Source organism: Pleurodeles waltl, chromosome 4_1 (assembly GCF_031143425.1).
Source record: "Pleurodeles waltl isolate 20211129_DDA chromosome 4_1, aPleWal1.hap1.20221129, whole genome shotgun sequence".
Taxonomy (NCBI): domain Eukaryota; kingdom Metazoa; phylum Chordata; class Amphibia; order Caudata; family Salamandridae; genus Pleurodeles; species Pleurodeles waltl.
The window spans coordinates 182698118-182720709 of record NC_090442.1 but is presented as its reverse complement, the minus strand read 5'-3'; the positions used below and the strand labels follow the sequence as shown (position 1 = coordinate 182720709).

The following is a 22592-nucleotide window of genomic DNA, read 5'->3' as shown; positions in this document are numbered from 1 at the left end:
GGTATTGAATTTAAGACATTTACTGCCCAACGGCCAACAAATCAGGAAACAGAAAAAGAACAAATAAAGAGCAGAAACAAATACGAATACTTGCACAGTGTGCCCTACCCCTGCCCCCACCCACAATCTTGCAAGGTGATGCAAATTAAGTTTGGAAATCAAATCACCCGATCCATTCCCACCTCGATTCCACCCTCACCTGCAAACAGGTGAATTTTATAATTTGTCGTACAGATCTGACAGGTTCCAACACTATGCTCTTGTAATCCACCCACGCCTGCCATATCTTTGAGTGTTTTTGCAGACAGCCCAGGACCTAATACACCACCACTTCCAGACCCAGCAAGTAATCTAGGCCACCCTTCCACACTGCCAAGGATGGGAGCGCAACCTTCCACTCTCTCGCTATGTCTTGCTTCACCAGGGTCATTCCCAGGAACAACAAGGACAACTGATAAAGATTAACCCCCAGTGCATCTGAGATATGAAGGAGAGCGAGTTTCGGGTACATCGGGATTGTCCAGCCCAAGACTCAACCCAAACAGGATGTCACACCTTTCCAGAGCAGGACAGCCCCATACCATGTGCAGAAAGGTGCCATCCCCTGCCTCACAATGAAGAAGAGTCGGAGAAGCAATCAATTCCATCGCCGCCACAGTCCATGACGGGTGAAGTATACCCTATAAAGATATTTACCCGGATCAGCCTGAGCTGGGCCACAATAGCCACATTCTGAGGTGCGCCCAGAGCCTCGGTCCAAACCCCATCCACCCGAGCCCCCATATCAGCCTACCATGCCCATCAGAGAGCTCTGAACGTGCCCGGCAGTTAGAAATGAGCGTCTGGTAACTCGTGCAATCTTCCGGTCACCTAGAGCTCCCTAAAGGAGCTTGCCTTCTAATGGATTGAATTTGGGAAGGTCAAACAAAGCGGCAGTATATGGAGTTAGGGCGTGATGGAGCTGCAGGTAGCGTTGAAACTGGCTACTATGGAGTTGATATTCTGCCTGCAAGGTCTGAAATTATTTGAGCATCCCACTCATGAAGTCACAGAAGGTGGAGATTCCAATCAGGTTCCATCTTCTGAATCCCTCTAGAGCAGCCACCTGCGGCAGTCAACGGCCATGACGCAATGGTGTCAACTGTGTCAGTCTCCACCACCATTGAGTCAAGACAACTCTAGTTGCCGGGGATAGACCCCTGCAGCCGCCCCCACTGTATAGGCATGAAATAAGTGGAGTGCCCTCCATTAACCTTTTTTCAGACATAAAAGCAGGGCCACCCTGTTCATCGTACCACCAAATGATAATGACCAGGAGATGTGATGCCTGATAATAAGATTCAATATCGGCCGCAGTGATGCCCCCGTAGTAAATAGATTGAAAACACCAAGGACAATGCGGGGGTCTGCCTTCTCAAAGGAAAACTATGAAGCACTGAGTGACGTAGCGAAGCCATTGTCGTGAGGTAGCATACAGAAGGATCTGTAATTGATACAAGAACCAGGACAGGGACACCATTTTGAATATTGCAGACCTACCAGTTAGGGACAAAGGCAGAACTGACCAAACGTGTATATCTTCTTTCAAGCGTGCCAGACCAGGGTCTAGGAGTCTGATGTATAAAGCTATTTCGGCCCGTTAAGAAATGCTAAATGGACTTTTCAGATATACAAAGCCCTTTAGGGAATTGCAAATTGCGATTTCTACCCAGTATAAACTGCAATTTGCAATCATCTAAATAGGAAATCGCAAATAGGGATTACCTATTTGCGATTCCTATTAAGATTTACAGAACATTTCTATTGAGTTGCTATTTAGGAAATGCAAAATTGCATCTATGACCCCAAGTTAATTGTCCATACCAATTCTGCGTTGGGGAATACAAAAACACCTAAGTACTTGAAGCCGCTCATAACAATCTGCAATCCTCAATCCTAATGGCCAACCAAGGTCCTGTGGGCAGCCACCAACCAGAAATACAGATGATTTTGAGATGTTAAGATAAAGGCCCAAGGATTCACCAAAAATGCACATGATGTGTAAGGTACGCAGCCCAAAGGCATCAGGGGTGATCAAAAAGAAAAGAAAATCATCCGTGTATAGTGCTATTCTATCAGAGGGACCAGCCCCCCTCTCAAAATCACAGATCTGGGCATTCATCCTTACCCACACTGCCAAGGGCTCCATAGCAAGAGCGAACAGCAGGGCAGAAAGGGGGGCAACTCTACCTCATCCCCCACTTAATTGGGGGAGAGTCCGGACTGGCCCCAGCCACCTGCACCGTTGCTGTCATACTGATGTATAATAACTAAAGGTAGGATAAGAATCTGGGACCAAAATTCAGGTAATGAAGTGCAAACAAATATACCCAACCAACAGAATCAAAGGCCTTGTCGATTTCGGCAAAGAGGAACACAGTGGGCCCCTCTAACCTATCCGTCAATGCCAGGGCATTATGCAAGCGCCGAATATTGTGCTGGGTAGCATGATAGGGCATAAAGCGGGCTTGGTCAGGATGAAATGAGTCTAGGATACTGAGTATCATCCTGTTTGCTATTGCTTTCGTGAGGATCTTCACCTCCAAGTTTAAGAGGGAGATTTGGCCATAGGAGGAGTGGTCGTCTACTGGCCGGCCAGGCTTGGGGAACACCGTAATCTCTGTGTGGCACCAGTCGGGGCAAGAGTAGAATAATCATGTGCTGACTAAATCACCCCCAGAATGTGTTCCTGTAGTTTTGGCACAAAGGCCTTATAGAACTTATAGGGATGTTCATCCTGGGGGCCTTCCTTGGGTGCTGCCCTGCCCTGCCCTGCCAGCCACGATCTATGGTGGAGAGAGTTTTAAGAGGGATCACTGTCACAAGGTATCCCATCTGTTCCAGAGACAGGGCCTCCCGTCGAGCATAGACATCTTGAAAATGGGCAGTGAAACTGCAGGCCAGCCTCCCAGGGGTCAATCAACAGAGTGCCCATTGAATCACATACAAGAAGAATTGAGAGAGGGTACTGGTGACCCCGGCACAGCCTGTGCTGCATTTTACTGGACTTGTCGCCCCATTGGTATATGCGGCTCTGGGCCGCTTGCCATCACTGTTTGGCCTCCTCCAACAGGGTTCATTGGTACTGTTGTTGCACAAGAACCAATTGTCTATGCGCCTGTTGCCCAGTCAACCTTGTACCTCTAAGTTCACCATCCGAACCTCAAGGTCCACCCAGCCCTGTGCCCGACCTTGCCACTCCCCAGTAGAGAAACTACTATCTTCCCCACGCAGTGTGGGTTTCATAGCCTCCTACAGCTTCACCCGGGACATGACCATACCAGTATTAACTATAAAGTAGTCCTTTATGGAGTGCTTGATACAGAGCCTATAGTCCAGAATCTGCAAGTGCCAGCAGAATGCCGGCGTTCACAGCTCACACAGAGTTGGATAACCACCGGGGACTGATCAGAAAGCTTCTGTGCCGGGACAGAGACATCCAGAACTCAATGTAAATAAGAATGCAAGATAAGGAAGTAGTCAAGGCGGGAAAAGGAGTTGGGTGCAGAAGAGAAAAAAGTATAACCTCCAACCCCCCACCCCAAGACATCGCTGATATGCCCTCCAGACATACACCAAGCCGAGGACAGACACAAGGGAAAGTAGAGGAGATCTACCAGGTCTAGGGGATGGGCCGTGCGGATGAGACCGATCTACCGAATGGTCCATGACACCTGTCAGGGATTCCCGGGCCATGCCCTGCATTATTTGTCGACATGCTCTAGGATCCTTAGTAAACCATGTTTTGATTCAGCCCTCGCACATACTATGCCTTTGTAGATTATTGTATGGACCAATGCATGTTTTGTCTTGCCAATACTTGTATGAACCAATGTTTGTTGTATTTGAGGGGCTTACACCTTTCAAAACTTGTTGAATCCCTGGGACCATGTCTTCTCGCTTGCCAGCACAGGTTGCCTGCCACAGCTGTCAACATGTTGCTAGGCAACTCCCCACATTGCTTTCTGTCAGCTGCACTGGAGGCCATGTGTTTACAAACCTCTCCAGGCCAGTCTATAAATAATCACACCCACCACACAGCCCTGCTTGACTTTGCTTGCATTTCCTGCCCAGAAGGAGGCTCTCCTGCTACTTAACTCTCACATCTCCAGTTTAAAGATTCCTCTGGTCCTGACTGACAGCTAAGTGGAACACTTGCCTTTGAAGTATGCAGCAGTGTGTATTGCTTTTTGAACACTCCTGATGACAGATAAGTGAAGCTAGTCTACAGAATGAGTTAAAGCTTTTTGAAACTTTATTGACTGAAAAATCATTACACTTCAGAAACCGACTGAACTGAAATTGGACTGTTTATGTGCTTGGAGCATTTTGGGACACAGGCTAATTGCGCTAAAGATAATTCTAGACATTATGCATGGACATTCATATGCTGAGTGTCACTGTATTTAAGTTGCCTTCCTATTGTGACTATAGTTACCTTTTGAGTGTTGTGTGACATTGACATATGTGATAGTAGCTGTAATTTCCTAAATCGTCCTAGTGAAGCCTATTTACATGAACCATTAAGTATGTGGCCCACCTATCCCAGTGTGAATAACCCTGAAAGTGAGGAGAGTGATCGCATGAAAAAGGTCTCTACTCAAGTGTCAGGTGATTGCTAACTGTTCTTTACTCTGTGCTTTAGGCATACACAGTACACCCCTCTGTAAGTGTCACTAATACCTGTTTTATTTCCTTTGTACCAGAACATGCAGAAAACGCAGCCTGACAGAGAGCAGTCAGTGACCCACTGCCAACCGAAGAACCGGATGCCCGGCTGGAGAAGGCAGCAAGGCGAGCAGTGTCTCTCTATTCTTTCTCGCCTCCTTGTTTCTAAACTGACTCCTGCCATTCACATTCCAGGATACCACATGTAATAGTTCCAGGGATTCAGCTACTTTAGGGTCACTCATAATATACTAGGGTAAAAGTTTCAACAGGCAAGGCCAGCAAAGGGAGAGGCAAGTAGCAGGTGTATGAGAAGAAAAATAACAGCATGAATACAAATAATAATAACAACAAAAAAACCTTCAACCAACACCCACCTCTATACTATAAAAAACAGAAGTTTCTGTTGTGGAACTGACCATGGCCAGGCCCCAGCACAGGGCTCCACCAGGCCAGTCTCAATAGATCCACAATCCCAACAAAGTCAACTAGCTAGGGAAGCTAATATACCACTCTCACAGTTTGGCGGTTGATAATCATCAGAGGGATTGCTGCAGACACCACACATGATTATGGCAGACACCAATGTCCAGTAGTAGGCCAGAAGGCCGCACTCTGAGTTTATGCCCCCCACCCACTGAGGCCTTGCCATCCCATCTGGAGCTCTTCGTCATCCGGGTTTTGGTAGGTCAGTTTCATCTATCCCCTTGGGATGAGTCAGAATCCATACACGGGGGAGTGTGTGACTTCAAATAGATTTGTTCTTCGGTACACTGAAAGACCTCTTTGAGTGTCTTGAAAAAGAGAGTCTGTGAACAGTACATGACCTTCAGCTTAGCCGGGTATAATAACATGTACTGGATGTTGAGGTCAGAAAGTCATTGTTTTGCCGTCAGGAATTAATGCTGTTATTGCTGCACCATCCTGGTATACTGGGGGAAGATCATGATGGTGTGTGATTGGCAGGAGATTTTCTCTTAAAGTCGGGCATGTTTGAGAATAGCGTCCCTGTGAAGATAATTCAGGAGCCTTGCAATGACTGTGCCAGGCCAAGCCCCAAGCAGAGGGCGCCGTACCAGTGCCCAGTGGCCCGATAACAAAATATGATGACAAGGCCTCCGGAGGCATCAGGGAGCAGAGCCATTGGTCAAGAAAACATTCCATTGAGGGACCTTCAGAGCCCTCTGGGAAGCCCACAAACTGCAAGTTATTACAGCGAGCCCTGTCCTCAGCATCCTTCACTCTTGCCCCCAGCTCTCTGGTCACTGCAAAAGGTTTAGTCACCATCTGCTGTACAGCGCCGACTGAGTCCTCTACAACAGACACCCTATTCTCGGCCTTCGTAATCCACTCAATGGCCTTTCTGAGGTCCTGGTGAAGCAAACTAATGTCAGTTCCCACGGCTCCAATTTTAGCATCCAACATGTCCCATGATGGAGTGATAGCTGCTAGGAGGGCTGCCTTATCCGAGTTGTACCATCTTGTCCAGAGACCCCTGCAAGTGAAGACGACCCTTCGGGCTCTGCATATTTGTCCAAGGTACTCTGCTTGGTGCGTGCCGGGAGGGGTCTTGTCTTTAACAATGATGGTGGGTAAACCAGGAGACACCAAAATATAGTAGTGGAGCACTCTAGTTAAAACTGTATTAGTAAACAAAAGGTCAAAAGTATATAGGATGTAAAAAATTTACTGTCAATAAAATAGATAGACTCAATATAAAGAACGCTGTTTACATTTAAATAGAAATGCATGAGTCCACATAAGATCAAACTATCTTCCACATTATTTTAGCATGAAACATAGTCCTTTAAATTAAGGATGATTCATGTCCATCAAGTTGTAGAAGTAGAAATCTCTGATTTTTATAACAGGCGAATATTCAAAGAAAGAAGATGATGCCATCCCTTTGCCTATCACCTGCTCCATCTTTGCACACATGTTTTTTCACATAGTTATTATTTAGGTTGTCCGTTATATAATCCTCTCTTTCTTTTGAGATATAAGTGTTTACATTGGGGATATATGAGAATGTGACAGTCATGACATTGTTAGCTTATATGAGGCCAGTATAATGAATCCTTGATTAAATATAAGTACTTTACTGGGAGATAGTTCCACCTCAAGCAAATATCTGATGGATTATTTATTTGTTATATGGTTTGTTCCCAAGGGGCTGACTGGTTTTTAGATAAGGATGAGGTACTTTACCGGGTGAGATTTCTTTGCGGCACTTCGCACTTTACTTGTCGATGGGATGGCAATAGTGAAAGATAGAAAATCATTTGCTGCAGTGAATGTAAATAATTATGATATCAATGAGTTAAACCTCTGATTTTATTACAAAAAAAGCACTTTATCAAAAGAAGTACTGTACTAAAAAAATAAGTGAATTTTTGTAAATGATCATGTGCTATTAATAAAATATAGTAAATTATTTGCTGTAGCGAATGTAAATAATCATGATAATCAAACCTATGATAAGCATTTTATTAAGAAATCGTATTTTATCAAAAGAAGTACCGTATCAAAAAAATGAGTTAATTAATGCAAATGATCATGTGATTCTATAAACTGCAACTCATTACAAGGTCATTATATGATTTGGATTCTCATACTGCCATAAGGATGACTGATTGTATAGGAATAGCTCTACATGGTTACACAAGTGGTTTGTGTGTGTTTATACCTTTAAGAGAAGGTGTAGGCAAAAATGAGGAGGTCCCTTTAAATCTATGTTTTGCACTGCACTATGGGATGGCCCAGTCGAAAGCTTTTTGACGAAATGCGTAGGCCATGTTTTCTTTGTGGCACCTCGCACTTTATTGAATGAAACAATAAATCCCTTTTGAAAAGCAAATAGTCAGACTGGATATGTGCAGTCTCTCAGAATTGCCCAAAGAACAGTGTGCAGATTGGGGCAGGCTTCCTGGGAGAGAACAACAAGTTGTAATCTGTGTGAATGTCTTTAGTCAATTCAAAGGTTCAGCCAACATGTGTTTCGTCCCTGAAGAGAGACTTCTTCAAGGCGGAAAATGAAATAATAATAAACTCTAAAGCCAGAATACAAATATCACTGAGATGAATCCCACTGTGCCCCGACCGGAAGATAGTTTTATCTTGTGCAATCAGGAGGACATGTTTTAGATGACTGACCAAATTATAATCTTTAAAAATCTCTTGACTAAAATAACAATAAACATTAATAACGATATCATTTGTATTGTCATTCTTTTTCAATAAAAAAATGTGTAAATGTTACAAAATTTGCTGTTATATTATAACAAAAAGTATAGCAAAAATATGCAAGGTGTCATTTAAAATTTTGTAATAGACTTTTGGTGCACCCTGTATATGGGGCCCAAGTGCTCCTAGAATAGTAACAACATAAACTAGACTTTTTTTTGATGAACCATGATTTTTAAACATTCAAAAGTTAAGGGACGTGAGCAAGTTACATGAAACACCATGTATAAAAACCTTATAGCTACATACTTATCATAGTGTACTATGAGTCAATTAAATTGCAACATTTTTTAAACTCCTTGGCTAAACAAAACATTACAATTATGTGCTGGAAGTCTAATATTACATTTATGATAATTTACTGGCCCTTGTGGTGGCCATTTTGCATTATGACATCACATGCCTAAAATGGGGGGGGGGGGGCAGATTTTTGGAGTCTATATCAAAAAGCAGTGTTAAAGATGACTACCCAACACTTTGCCAAGTACCATACGAGGATCACATTTTGCACGATTCTGGTGGTTTCTGACTCTAAGCTACCTCACAATAAGTGGCACCTGTGGTCAGAGGACACCAAGGGATTTCATGGCCTTGTTACAGTTTACCTTTTTCAGTGTTATTTTTCCCACATGATTTTCAGCAAAACAAAAGCAAGCCATGGCTGGCTCTTGATGCCAGGAAGACTTAATACCACCAGTAACCTCATCAGGAGAAGTGCAGGTACCTATAAGCATTGGTATTTACATAGGGATAATGTAGCTGGGCAGGACCGCAGCACTGTACAAAATGTTAGGTGAACATAAGAATTAAACTAATAATCTCCTAGACTAAAGAAAATGCAACACCAAATGTGTTTTTTGGGCGTGAAAGGTATCAATGTGCTGTAAACTCTTATGAATCCAAGAGAAAGTTAGGATCATAGTCTCGGTTTTGTTAGCACCTAACTTGTTCTGATGGTTAGAAAGGGAAAGTCCAGACAAACTGACTGATTGTTAGGAGTGGTGCAGAGTTCTGTTGTACAAAAACCACAAACATAAATGAAAGAAAAAATGCATTAAAAAAACAGACTGTCAATTAAGATTGTCTGGAAAGGATCTTACCTTTGTCTCAACTTGCTGTTCTCGTGCAGAGATGAGGTCCCTCATAAGGTTGCTAAAGAACCCGTTGACCTGTTCCTGCTTCTTGCTGGGTATAAGGTGCTGAAGGAAGCTCATAACATGCGGGAATGCCACTTTAAAGAGGAAAAGACCACCAAGGTTCGCAGTAGTCAATGTCAGGTGATAGTGATTTTTCTTATCGTCAAACATAATTCATTTTTACAGTTATATTGTCATACTGCTCCTTCAGGGCTCTCTTTCCAACACTTCTCTCAAGACACTTTACAATTAGTATAAAGGGAAGACAGACTTGAAACAAAATTATGGTCAGTACCGAGAGGAAATCCATCAGAACAGTTGAGACTTTCCTGAGTCCTTGGATTCTCAAGATGACCCTGATCTGAGGTGACAGGGAGTGCCAGACTGACTCCCGTGATTGTGCTATGGAAGCCTCACAAATCTGGTAATGTGTGATATACTCAAAGCCTGGAGATAAAACAGCTACTATTCACAACCAAAAACAGGTTGGTCAAAAGGTAGAAAATCAAAGTTCCCTTCAAGGGCTCACAGGACATTTGGGGCAGTCTGAATCTATGTGGAAACCCTCTAGGAATGAGTACAGATTGTGAAGGGTTGAAGTAATATGTTTAAAGTAGGAGCTAGAAAGCCCAGAGGCTGAGATTTGAGCTGGTAGAGTAGGGCCTAGCAGTTGAACCATGGGTGATTGCAGAGTCTAACCACTGTAAATGCGTTCCTACTCTAGTTCTACATGCCTGAGAATAATTAAACACACAGAATGATTGGGATGGCAGCTCTGCTTACAACATGTCTGACAATAGGATCTAAATCGGAAGGCCATAAATATCCCTGTGACAAAAACAAAAATGCAATGGATGGAATGTTTGCATTATTCTCACCCCCTGCTATTACTCTGGCCCAAAATTCAATCCTTTGTTTTTTGCCACTATTTCCTTCGAGACAGAGAACAGCAATACACAAATCAGGCTTGGTCCTGCTCCAAAAGGAACAGGCCAGCGCTGACTTCTAGGCTACATCCTGTCTAGCCAGGAGCACAAGCAATCTCAGACTAGCTATGGCCTATATTGGCCTCATCTGGGAAGTGCAGCTTCATTCTGATCGCACATTGAGCATGGCACCTATGTCTCAGCATACCTGTCGTTGTTCGATAATCAACCTGAGAAAAACAAGAACGTGATCGGTTGAATGCTTAAATTGATCTCAGCCACTGGTAGTAACTCAGGCCCATTTCCAGTCCATCATTTTTGCCCAGTAATCAACAGGTATGCCCAGAAGCGAGCCCCACTCTCACTGTGTGATTGGCCTAGAAGTATGGTCTGGACTGCTACTACCACAGCATGACCAAGACTGATAAAGCACACAATACATTTCTTTGTAGGATTACAGTTTGTGAGAAGGTGGGCGGTAGGCCACCAATGATCAAAGGATGACTTGGGAACATTTTGCAACTATCCCTTTGTAAAATGATTTGCTGCACCTTGTGGCCTTCTTCATATTGGACCATCAGTCACTAAACATTACACTAATTAAACTTTTCCCAAGTATTTTATTTTAAGCTGTGAAAGGTCTTCCCTTTCTTCAGGCAACTTTCTATGGACTTCTCAAACTTTCACTAACAGAGCTTGAGCTGCAGCTGTTTTTGTCTGGAGGTTTTGTGAATGTAGTACCTTTATTTGAAGGGCAGATTCATTTGGTCTCAAGCTCTCTATTGCTTTAGATATATCAAATCTAGGATTTACATGTGTGGGAATAAAAAAGTTGTGGGTGTTACCAGATAATCTTGTCAACAATCATATTACTTGGAAAGCCAAATGTTCATTATCACTCCTAATTCCGTATGTTACTTTAGTATATGCTGGTTATATGCTGGTGTTCATACAGTCCTATATATATATAAATACAGCCTACACGTGTAAGGAACCCGCTACCATTAGAGGCAGAAGATCCTTTATTTCTCCATGAGAATTTATGCTTTTACAATGCCAAAAATGTGGGCACGGTTATGGAGTCTAGAGAGAAATTCTACCATTAGCCTCCACATTACAATTGTCAAAACAATGCCGGGGAGTGCCCTCCAAACGCACTTTAATTATCAGGGGAGTGTGACCCATGCTCACTGAAGGCAGATATGCTTAGGTGGGAGTCTGTACAATATACTGCGGATGGTAATTTGGTGAGCTCGACGCAATCATAATATTGCTTGTGAATACAGAAGTAACGGCTGCGACAGCAGTAGCATTTCTACTGGGCATTACTGGCACATTTACAGGATGCCCAATAATGGGGACTGTGGCAGTGAAACTTGATTCCATCAGCTTGTTCCACGTGCTCACTCATGCAAATGAAACACAACCAGCAAGATTTGTGAAGATTACTGGGTTCTGTGCAATATTACTATGAGACATAATTTCCACTACTGTTGTAATGCAACAAACAGGGAAGAAAGTCTGGTAACTAAAGCACTGCACGGTTTTACCACCCTGCATTTTAATGATCCCATGAAAATGTAAATAATTATTTGGTGTGACATACATTATTCATTAATTGTTGTAATCCTACAGTACAGTACTTCAATTATTCCTTCAGTAGTCATCTGATAACACGGATTACTGCCAAGGAATCAAAGGATACACAATACTTACTGGCTAGGATCAGGAACAGCTTGTCAGGAGAAAATAAGTCCAAGAACATTTTGACATGTTTGATGAGGGAGTGATCCGGGTTCTTTTCAGAGTCAACAACCGTACCAAACACCAAGGTAGCGACAATGTCCATGGTAAAACAACTATAAAACCTGCAATGACAAAGAGGTTTGCCCAGGTTTCTCCTTCTCAATTCATATTAGTCATCTTATTACATAAATTATTAAAATTAAATTTGCTCAATTGCAGCAGAGAATACAGTTGCAATAACAATCCACAGCAACAGATTTGATATTGATGATGAATATTTGTTGTGCGCTAATCGACAAAAGATCCAGTCAAGACATAGTTTAAAGTAGATTTATTGAAGAAAAGTGAATCAGCATTAGGTTCCCTCAGCGACCGACTCCCAAAGAGGACAGCAGACAAGTGTCACTCTCTGGAGTGCCACCCAGAGACCTCAACGCGACACATTCCAAACCCAGCAACATACGAACCACGAATACACATTCCCTTTACTTTGCACTGAATAAAGGCAACTGTCATGACAAGTTTGATGACATACCAATATTATAAAATGACTGAAAGATGAATGATATTAAAGGCTTCCCTTAATCATTTGGCATTAACCGCTTTTTAAATGACCCTTTACTGAGAATTTCTAGAGGACATCTCCGGACTTGTAACAGTCAAATTTCTGAGAGCAGTAACTGCAGGATAGTGAAACCAAAAGCTTTCTATACCGAATCACCTACTATCCCCTGCTGAACATGTTGAAAGAGCAAATGGTGTTCCTGTGAAACCTTTTTGTGATGAAGAGGTCAGTGAGGAGGCCTAAAGGTCGAGAGATCTCAAGGCGGTTACCCCTGCTTCCTCATCATGTGCCCTGGGATCACGGTTTAGCTCAGCATTGAGAAGAGAGACACATATGCATGCACCACATTTTGTGTGAGATGGTTCTTGGACAAAAATACCAATCTCTCCAGGCTCTTAACCCAAGGTTTCTCTGCTTACTCTTCGTGGCCCAAGATCACCAGTGGAATCCTTTGAATGTTGAGAATGCTAAGATTTCCAAACCACAGACAAATGAGTAGAATTGAAGCAAAAATGCTGCAAGCCCCCTAAGACACTTACTCTAGAATAAAAATATTTCCTGTGACCTCAACACCACTGAATACTTACAGAATGTTCTATATTTCTTCCATAGCATTTTACGCCAACCCTTTCTACGGTAGTCTCCATTGAATTCTAGTATACATAGAACTAAAATAAGTCAAATGGTTCAATGAGTAAGAAATTAAGCATAAATAATTAAAAGTAAACAGCTTTTGAAAAAATAAAATATGATTGTTTCTTACTATCAATATTTTACATTGCGCTGGATTTCTCGTTCAAAAACTTTCCAAATATCCTATTTTGAATTTTTTCTAAACATTTTTATAACTAGCCTGTGCTCCATTTTGTCAACTGTTTTCAACTAATGAAACACGAGGGCGTTCAGAAGAGGGTACCACGTGCAATATGCAGACATGCACGACAATCATGTTCCTTGTGCACAACGGACAATTTTAACCCCCACAAATGTAGCACCATTTGATCCTACCTTACCAGACTGGATGAAAAGTGGGATCAAACTGTTCCAAGTGTTGTCGGTAATATTCTATCATGTTGCTAAATAAAACTCTGTTGGAAAATCATTTATGTCATGTAGCGTATGTCACATGCAAATTCAACCAAGCCAGTCATGCGCTCACCTTCATGCCTACATTGAAGTTCCAGATTGGTTCTTAGAAGATGTGAAGGTCAGTAGGCAATGAAGGACTCAGTTGGAAGTCACTGGGCTGGAGCTATAGGTAGGGTGTGCTTTACCCATGTATTATTACTGTAAGGATGCGGTCCCTGTCTTTCTCATGTTCTGTTTATTCTGTTCCAAGTCAGGCTCTGTTTATCAGATGGGTAACATGCTGGTCTCATGCCCTTCACTGAAGTGCCCTGAGGGAGCTGATTGGTATTGCAGTAGAGAGCTAGACTGAATAGCTTTCTGCCTTGTTGGCTTTAGGCGTATTACCCTATATTGAATCTTTGGTCATTGTATTCTGTACCGGCTCTTTCACTGCCACAAGAGATTCCATTTCTCTGTCTCAATAGACTGAAGTGGACATCAGAGGGATGTGATAGCACGTTTCATGTGGTATGATCTCAGACTATTCTAGTAGAGGCTCAGGCCGGGCTCTTGAAATTGTAGGGACCACTTTGGAGGACCGAAGGTGAAAATAAATGTTTTTCACCTGACTAATATACCGGGTAGTGCTGCTAAGATGGAAAAAAACTGTGCTGCAAGCTCTCTGGACTCGCACATGTAGCATGATCGAGCAGTCATGGATGAGCTCATGGCAGGTGGTGTGAAGTTTCAGTCACACAAAATCACACAAAAGGTTATCACACACACACACTGCATACCCGTTCTTAGAATGAGCAATTATTTATGTACAAATAACATGTAATTGTAGAACTTCAAATTACTGAAATGATAGTAAAATAAAGAACATGGTATATTAATGAACTAGGTCGCAATTTGTGACCCACTCGGATTTGCTGCCATCACAGGGATGGTGACATGCTTTTAAATAAAGCAATCTTTTTTTCTCAACTGCAGTCTACTTTTCATTAAAGGAAAATGGGTTGCCTTTCAAAAGAAAAATGAAATGTTTAATTTTTAGGTCAAGCTTTGGCAGCACGCAGCGCTGCCCGCAAGATGTTTTGTATTTAATATGGACTTTTAACCATGGTGCTCTTGCCATTCTTTCTTTGTTGTGCTTCTCATAAATGCTTCACTTTTATTGGTGCTTTGCGCTAAATGTCCCTCCTTTTGCGTGCTAAGTTCCTGCCCAGGGGATTTCACTAAGACAACATTTTTGTTGGCCATCACACTAGGTCACGCTTCCTCCTGTTAAGTGGTGTGATAGCCGCACCTCCTTCCTCCTGTCTGGTTTCGGTTTTGCCTGCTTGAAAGATGGACCAGGCAACATGTCACAAGCTCTTTTCCAATACCGCAGTAACCACTGTAGACGCAGTAACTCATTGTTATTTCCTCTGGCAAAGATACCCTATTTCGTTCCTTTTTTGGATCCATTATTTTCGTTTAACAATATATAAGCAGGTGGTTTTTTTTTTGTTTCCCTTTCACTTAAACGAACACAGCAACTCGTTCTTGTGAAAATGTAAGTGCTGGGATACATCAAAACGCGCAGTCTGTGGCACCATCTACTGGTGGAAGAAAAAAATGGCACAAACCGGTATATATTTTTCATTATTCAGAATTTCCTTGTGACACGGTGCACACGAAAACGAGGATCCTTATTCTGGAAATGTTAGGCAACGCACTGCTATAATCATTTCAGACAATTTCTCTGCTGTTAGTACCACATTAAATAGACGTTATTTTAAGTCTGTCATCCATAAGTTTATCAGATGACTCCATGCCAACCGAAGGAACACTGTTTCCAGTCCTGGGCTTGCCTTGAATAAGCTACTGCATTCTGGGAGCTATATTCCTCGTTCAGATCTTTAGGAAAAGTTCTAAAAACAGCGCAGGGTCTAATTTTCATAAACAACGCACGATTGGCATTAAGTGACAATGGAAGAAGGCAAGTGGAAGACCAACTTATGAGGCAGGGTTCAGCAATTTATGTGGCAAGAAAAGTACAGTTAAGAATTTACAAAGCCAATAGCTCTAACTCAAGCAAAAGTGAGACCAATTACACTGTAAATGCTTGTTATTGTTTGAGAGTAGGCAGTGGTCCGCAGGACCACTACCTGCTCCTAAAAATACTTTTTCAAACATTCTCAAAGGGGAAGGCATCTGCAAATAGGTTACCACCAAATTTTAATCAGTGAATGTTTTGCAACCGCATTTCAGTCACAAAACAACAGTTCACACCATTCAGATTCCCTATTTGGAAGTAAGTCCCTGAACACTCACCTTCAAAAAAAAGATTACGTCTTTGTTCGCAAACTCAACCTGTGATTTGGTAACAAGTTTTCCAATCGCAATTTGGTATTTGCGCATTACAAAAAGCATTTTTTCTGTCGCAAACGACCCAACTCTGCATCTAGCCCATACCCTCTATTGAGTAATATGAGAACTGTTAAGGGGAGAAGGGTGTCTCTCTAAAGTTAAATATTCCTGGAAGATGAGACTAAGGGCCATATGCACGAACACATTTTCCCATTGACACAGAATGGGAAAAACCCTTTGATACATCTGGCCCTAAGAGACTATGAACCCCAAAGGGACATCATGACAGTGCTCAGTATAGCATCAAACAGTACATCAAAAGGCAAACCAAACTTTATAAAACCGCATGTCTCTCCTGCACACCCCACAATCTCCTCGCGGGTTAAGCTTCTTGCAAAGTATCATCAGCTTTCATGACAACTCACATGGCTATTTCAAAGTTACTTAAAAAGGAAAAAAGTTTCTACAGGTCTAAAAGCATGCAACCGGAAGTCATTATCAGAGAAGAGCTGGAACATGAACCCCAAGAACTCTGAAGTGTAACAAGAGCAATCCCTGTATGCCGACAATCAGCAGTAAATGAATCAGAGAGAGAAACCAGCATTAAATAATCTCGACCATCAACTAGTTCTGTGAGGTTTTAAAAAATTCAGCACACGAGAACGGACCAAGGAATACCAAGGCCGCAGGCGGAAGCCAGACGGTAAAGGCCCCTTACCTCGAATGCAAACATGACCTTGTGATTGAGGTAGAACACATCATTCAGCCATCTTGTTCAGCTACTGACTGTGGGCATGATGCACACAGTCAGGGCTTGGAAATCCTACCATTTGCTGCTGGGGGCTACTACTGTATTTGGAATAATTGTATGACTTTCCTGAGAGAGCGCGAAATCCAGGAGTAATCCTGGAAATCTAGGCCAGTGATAGACTTACAGTAATATCTGAATGCTTAACAAGCGTGCATGCAGAACATGCTGCTGTCATACATGCGAGACAGATGTGTATGCTCATCTTGGATTAAAATATTTCCCTGAGGATAAATGCATTTCCTTCTATCGACCCTTAGTTATGGGGACCTTGCCTCTGGATTCCTACCCAGGGAATGTCCCTAACTGCTGCCTTACTGTGAGTACAATTGGATTTGTTAAATTACCTTTTCGGGGCGGGAAACTACACACAGGAGTTATGTGAACACTCCTAACCTACAAAGTTCTGGGAGATCACCTTCTTTTGGAGATGAGAAACTCAAAAATGACCATAGAACCACCACTATCTCTAACTATGCTCATATAAAAATTTTCAATTTCCTAAGCCATTCCGGATAGGGAATTCACATGACGTGACAATTTTGGGCATCTTTACCTAACTCAGGTGTTAAGAAATGCTTTGTAAATGATGGCTTTATGCGAAGGTTGACCCATCTAACAAATTCTTATAAACGTTATGACTGAGCAGTCCCTTTTGAACTCCTGATTTTCTGATCTCACCTGTGGATATCACAACTGTCGCCTGAGTCAGCGTAGGTTTTGAACTTTCTCTCCAAGACATCACAGGTTTGGTTTATTAAAGGACATAGCTAAAAAAAAAAACAGAAAGTGGACAAATAAGTTATTTTTACTCTTCATAAAACATTTACCTTATTCATTATGATTGTTTTCTAATTGTTCATATGATATTGACCAAGGTGTCTCAACCATGCTGTACTTAGGCCTAGATGGGTTAATTCCAAGTGCATGTTCAGTGTTTGACCACTTTTGTCAGGAGTTACTCAATTAAGTGTACATCCATTTCAGTTCTTTTACCTCATTTCAGAGGGATGGTCAATAAGGGAAGGACATTGTTAGCCTTATAAAAATTGGGGGCTAGTTGCTAAGTCTTTGTGTGCCGGGTGCACCTCCTCCACTGGCCCCGCTGCGATTTGGTCGCCACATTTCAAGTATCCTGCTGGATTGTGGGGATTTTTTTGTCAAAAATATCCCAAGCGCAATGGGTGCAGTCAGTTGGGTCTAAACTGAGGTGGCATTGTGAGCTAAAGAACGATGAGTTGGGATGCTACCCCGATCAACTGTCTGTGGTTAGACAAACTGCAAACATTCCTCCCATAACCTTTTGTGTGTTTTTGAGTGGAATTATGTGGCATGGAGCAGAGCTGAATTTTGTGGAATATAATTATGTGGTGTAGAATGGAACTATGTGGGTTGAAATTATGTAGCATGGTGCGGAATGGAATTGTGTGGAGTGAAATAATGTGTTATGGAGTGGAGTGGATGTATGTGGTGTACAGTTGAAACATGTAGTGTAGATGTGTGGCATGGTGAGGAGTAGAATTATGTGGAGTATGATTGCATGCATAACTGTATGATGCATAGTATTTACGTGAAGTGGCACTGTGTGGCATGGAGTGGATTGGAATTATGAATTCTATTGTGTGGCTTGCAATTATGTGGAGTGCAGTGGAATTATGTGGCCTGAAACTGAATTGTTTGCTGTGGAGTTTTGTCGTGTGAAATTGTGTGGCATGGAATTATGTGGAGTGGAACTGTGTAGCTATAAAATTTGTGGGGTTTTGTGAAGTGGAATTATGAAGCACAGTTTGCAGTGGAATTATGCGGATAGTAATTATGTGGTATTTAGTGTAGGGAAATTTCACAGAGTGGAATTATATATCATGGAATGTAATTTTGTGGAGTGGCAGTGTCTCGGAGTGGCAAGGAGTGGAGTGGTATTGTGTGATGTGGTGAATTATGTGGTGTGATGTGGAATTATGTGGTGTGAATTGGATGTATGTGGTGTGGAATTGTGTGTTGTGGAGTAGAATTATGTGGTTTGGTGTGGAATTATGTGGTGTGGAGTGGAACTCTGTAGAATTGAATTCTGCGGTGTGGAATTGTGTGGTGTTGAGTGGAATTATGGTGAGTGGAATTATGTGGCATGTGTGCAGTGTATTTTATGTGAAGTGTTGCTATGTGGTGTGCAGTCGATTTGTGTGGAGTGTAATTATGTGGTATGGAGTGGAGTGTAATGTGAAGCTGAATTATGTGGTGTGGACTGGTATCATTTGGAGTGTAATTATTTTGGGTGGTGTGGACTTGTGTGACGAATTGTGTGGCGTGGAATTGGGTGGGAGTGTGTGGAATAACACGGCATGGCGTAGAGTGTAATTATGTGGCATGGTGCAGAGTTGAATTCAGTGGAATGTAATCATGTGTTTTGGAGCAGAGTGGATATATGTGAAGTGTAATTATGTGGCGTGGATTGGAAGTATGTTGCATGGGGTGTAATTATGTGTAGGGGAATTATCTGGAGCTGAATTGTGCTACGTGGAGTGTAATTATGTATACTGGAGTAGAGTGGAATTATGCTGCATAGAGTGGTACTATGTGAAATGGAATTATGTGGTATGGGATGGAAATATGTGGAGTGGACTTTGTTGGATTGTAATTATGTGGCATGGAGTGGAATGATGTGGAGTAGAATGATGTGGAGTTTAATATTGTGGCGTGAAATTCTGAGATGTTGAAATACGTTGTGTGTAATGGATTTACGCTGTGTGGATTTGTGTGTTGTGGAATAGCATGGTACTTAATTGTGTAGCATTGTGTTGGATTATGTGGAGATGATTTATGTGGAATGTAATTATATGGCATGGAGTGGGGTTGAATTATGTGTAGTAGCATTGTGTGGCATGGAGTGTAATTATGTGGAGTGGACAGGGACGTACTGTTGGGTGGGAGAAGAAAAAAGAGGGATGGATTCAAATGCGAGCTTCCCACGATCAAAAAATAAATTGTCAATAACGTAAACATGTTTATCTGCCATCTGATATCTGCAAGCAAGCCAGGGGAGAGGATGTGGCATAACGGCCAACGCTGCCGACTTAAGCTGGGGAACCTGGTTCTAGACTCGATGCTGGCTCAACATCCTGTGACTCAAGCCAAACTGCTTAATCTTGGCGCGCCTACACAGAATGAAGTTATCAAGCATTTACTGTTGCTTCCTCTCCCGGGCAGCAGAGCTTGTTTGCCCAGTATAAACCACTGAAACTTGTTCCTGTGACTTTTCTGTCGAAAAAGCTTGCATGGAGCTTTTGTTATATTTTTCATCTGGTTCCAAAGAAAAACATTAAGATTGTACAACAAAATTGAACATGTCACAGATCGGTTTGTTGACCTAGTTCTCCCAAAAACCTTTCAGACATATGTCAAATGTCAATTGCTCTAGGGAAAAATGCCATCTTGCTTCCCTGTTTGAAGTCCCTGAAGGCGGGGCTTCCCAGTGCAAAAACAAATAACGCCATTTGCACTGGGAAGCTCTGCCTTTGGTGACTCCGAACACAGAAGCAAGACCTGCCATCTGATGTCTGCAAGCGAGCCAGGGGAAAGAATATGGGGTAATGGCCACAGCTACCAAGTTTGGAGCTGGGGAACCGGGTTCAAGTCTTGGCGCCAGCTCAACATCCTGTGACTCTGGGCAATTACCCCTACTTCATTAGCGAATGGAAGAAAAGCAAAACCCAACAACGATTGGTATTGTCACTCAGATGGGAAAAAACTGCCGACTGCAAACTAATGGGCCTTGTGTGTAGGGGCCATTCACGTTTGAAAATAAGGACGGTGCATCATGGCCGGTATTTTTTTTAGAAACAAAGATGGCAACCCTACGTGTGAACTGCTCCAGAAATAGAGTCCGTGGCGTTGTTCCTACACTGGGATTCTGATAACTCCCTAGATCACCAGACCAATTTAGCAGTAAATAGGTTAATTTTCGAAATAAAGATTCAGTAAAGGATTTAACCTTTTCTCAAACGCTACATCTGCTCATTGCAGCCTTTAGCCTAATCTCTTCGTAAAACTACTAAATAAAGAAATAGTAAGGAATGGATCTGGCTGTCTGGGGCGCAGCAGGGTAGGGAGCTGTACATCTAATGACATTGTCAAGTTTCATTAATCAGGGGCTTGTGTGAGACATTTAGTGGATGCACTTTGACTGCAGGGAGATGTTGCCAGGTAACGGCTGCCTAGAGACAACTGGGAGAGCGGCAAGGCTTTTACAGTGATAGTGATCGGCGTAACCAAGGCATGTCCTGTCTGAAGGGAGGGGTGCACTGTGTTGAGGTCGTTGTCTCGGCTGTGAGTAGCGTATAAAACGAATTCCATCACATACATGTGTAGATGCGTACTGACTTGTCTGTATTTGTGTAGATTAGGAGATAACAGTTGTGCTTCTTTACTGACTAAATATAAGCAGTTTATTTCACCCCAAGTCCTTTACTCCATTCTTAACTTAGTGCTGGGTGGTCTCTCTGGGTTTCGAGAGCTGGACTGTCCCAAATTCGCTCACCTCTTTTGGTAATTCTTTTTTATTGTTTTTTCACATGCAACACTTACAACGGACATCTGACTCGAGCGACAATGAGCATGTCATCCTTCATATAACAAAAATACAACATGCAGGGGAGAGGACCACCAACAAGAGGAGGCCCGAGCGCCCCAGCAGTAATTAATAATGCAATGTGTAACATCTGCACACAGAGATGACATTTTAAAGAAGAAAAACAATCCCGTCAACTCATCCCCCACTTGATACAGCAACGCAAGATCCAATCATCCTGTAGACAATACCTCAGTTATGCCAAGTATGTGTGTTAGACATCACGTCACCGGCATCCTGTTGGGTCCATTAATAATAATCAAGTTGGAAATACCAAAGAGGAAGGATTTGTGCTTCATAAATGCGAATCCTTCGCTTGTGATATGTTTTAGTATGCTCAGTACTCTAGAGTGGGACTGCCCCTCGTGTTCTAATGAAGGTGAGAAGGAAACCACAGAATGAAGCATTACAATATATATTTTTTAATTATGAGCCTCATTACGAGACTGGCGACCACATGACCGCCAGCCTCATGGTGGCAGTCGGACTGCTGCGGCTGTGGCAATCCAACCGTCACATTAGAAGTTTGGCAGGCGGACCTGCCAACAGACAGCCGTCTCCGACAGGTTTCATGATCAGGACGGGGTGACGGCGGTCCTGGTTGTAATCAGCCACGGCGGCACTGAACTCAGCGTCGCCATGCCGATTACAACCTTGTTCTCCTCCAGCCTTTCCCCATCATGAAAAGGCTGGCAGAGAAAGAGTGCCAGGGGCCACAGGGGGGGCCCCTGCACTGCCCATGGCCATGGAATGGCATGGGCAGTGCAAGCTCACACCCGCCAAGCACCATCGGATTGCGCACTGTCTGCTTTGCACATAGTGCGCATTCAGAGGGTGCTGGTCGGCCCCCTCTGTGATATGAGATAGCACTCGGCTCCTTTAAGGGAGCCAAGTGCTATCTCGCAGCACGGTTCCCGCCAGTCAGACTGGCAGGGATACTCTATTTCAAGGTTACACCGGTCAGCCAGGTCAGGCCGGCGGAAACCTTGTAATAGGACAGGCGGACACCATTACCATGGTCGTGGCGTCCTTCCTGTGAGTTTGGCGGTCCTGCGTTGGGACTGCTAAACTCGTGATGAGTTTGAGTCTTGCAAGATCTTTTGAGATGGCGTGTGGCTGGAAATTTCACAAGAATGTATACATCTATCAGAATTTTACAGCAATCATTCCTTAATCAATATTCCACATCTCAAAATAGTGTTGGCAATTTGTAAATTCTCTGCTTGGTATGATCTGAAGTATGGAACACCATTTTCATAAAAAAGCGAATATTAACATAGCTTCCATAGAAGATCAGGATGATCCGTTCTGCAGTTAGAAGAGCATACATTGAACGAACAGCTTGTGCAAAGCAGGACCTGGCCTAAGCATTGATGCCACCAGACTTCGGTCTGTAGCCTCAAGCCCACGCGAA

The 22592-nt window shown here is 42.8% G+C and overlaps 1 protein-coding gene across 1 annotated transcript in view; it reads right to left on the bottom strand.

The window, feature by feature from the left end:
• The window catches only part of TBXAS1 (thromboxane A synthase 1), a 356152-nt gene that overhangs the window by 64143 nt on the left and 269417 nt on the right, over positions 1-22592 (bottom strand). Inside the window, exons 7-9 of the mRNA XM_069227996.1 lie at positions 17236-17324; positions 11729-11880; positions 9051-9181 (exon numbers count right to left, since the gene is read on the bottom strand). Of these exons, the coding sequence (XP_069084097.1) occupies positions 9051-9181; positions 11729-11880; positions 17236-17324 (372 nt within the window). The remainder of the gene's footprint in view (positions 1-9050; positions 9182-11728; positions 11881-17235; positions 17325-22592) is intronic.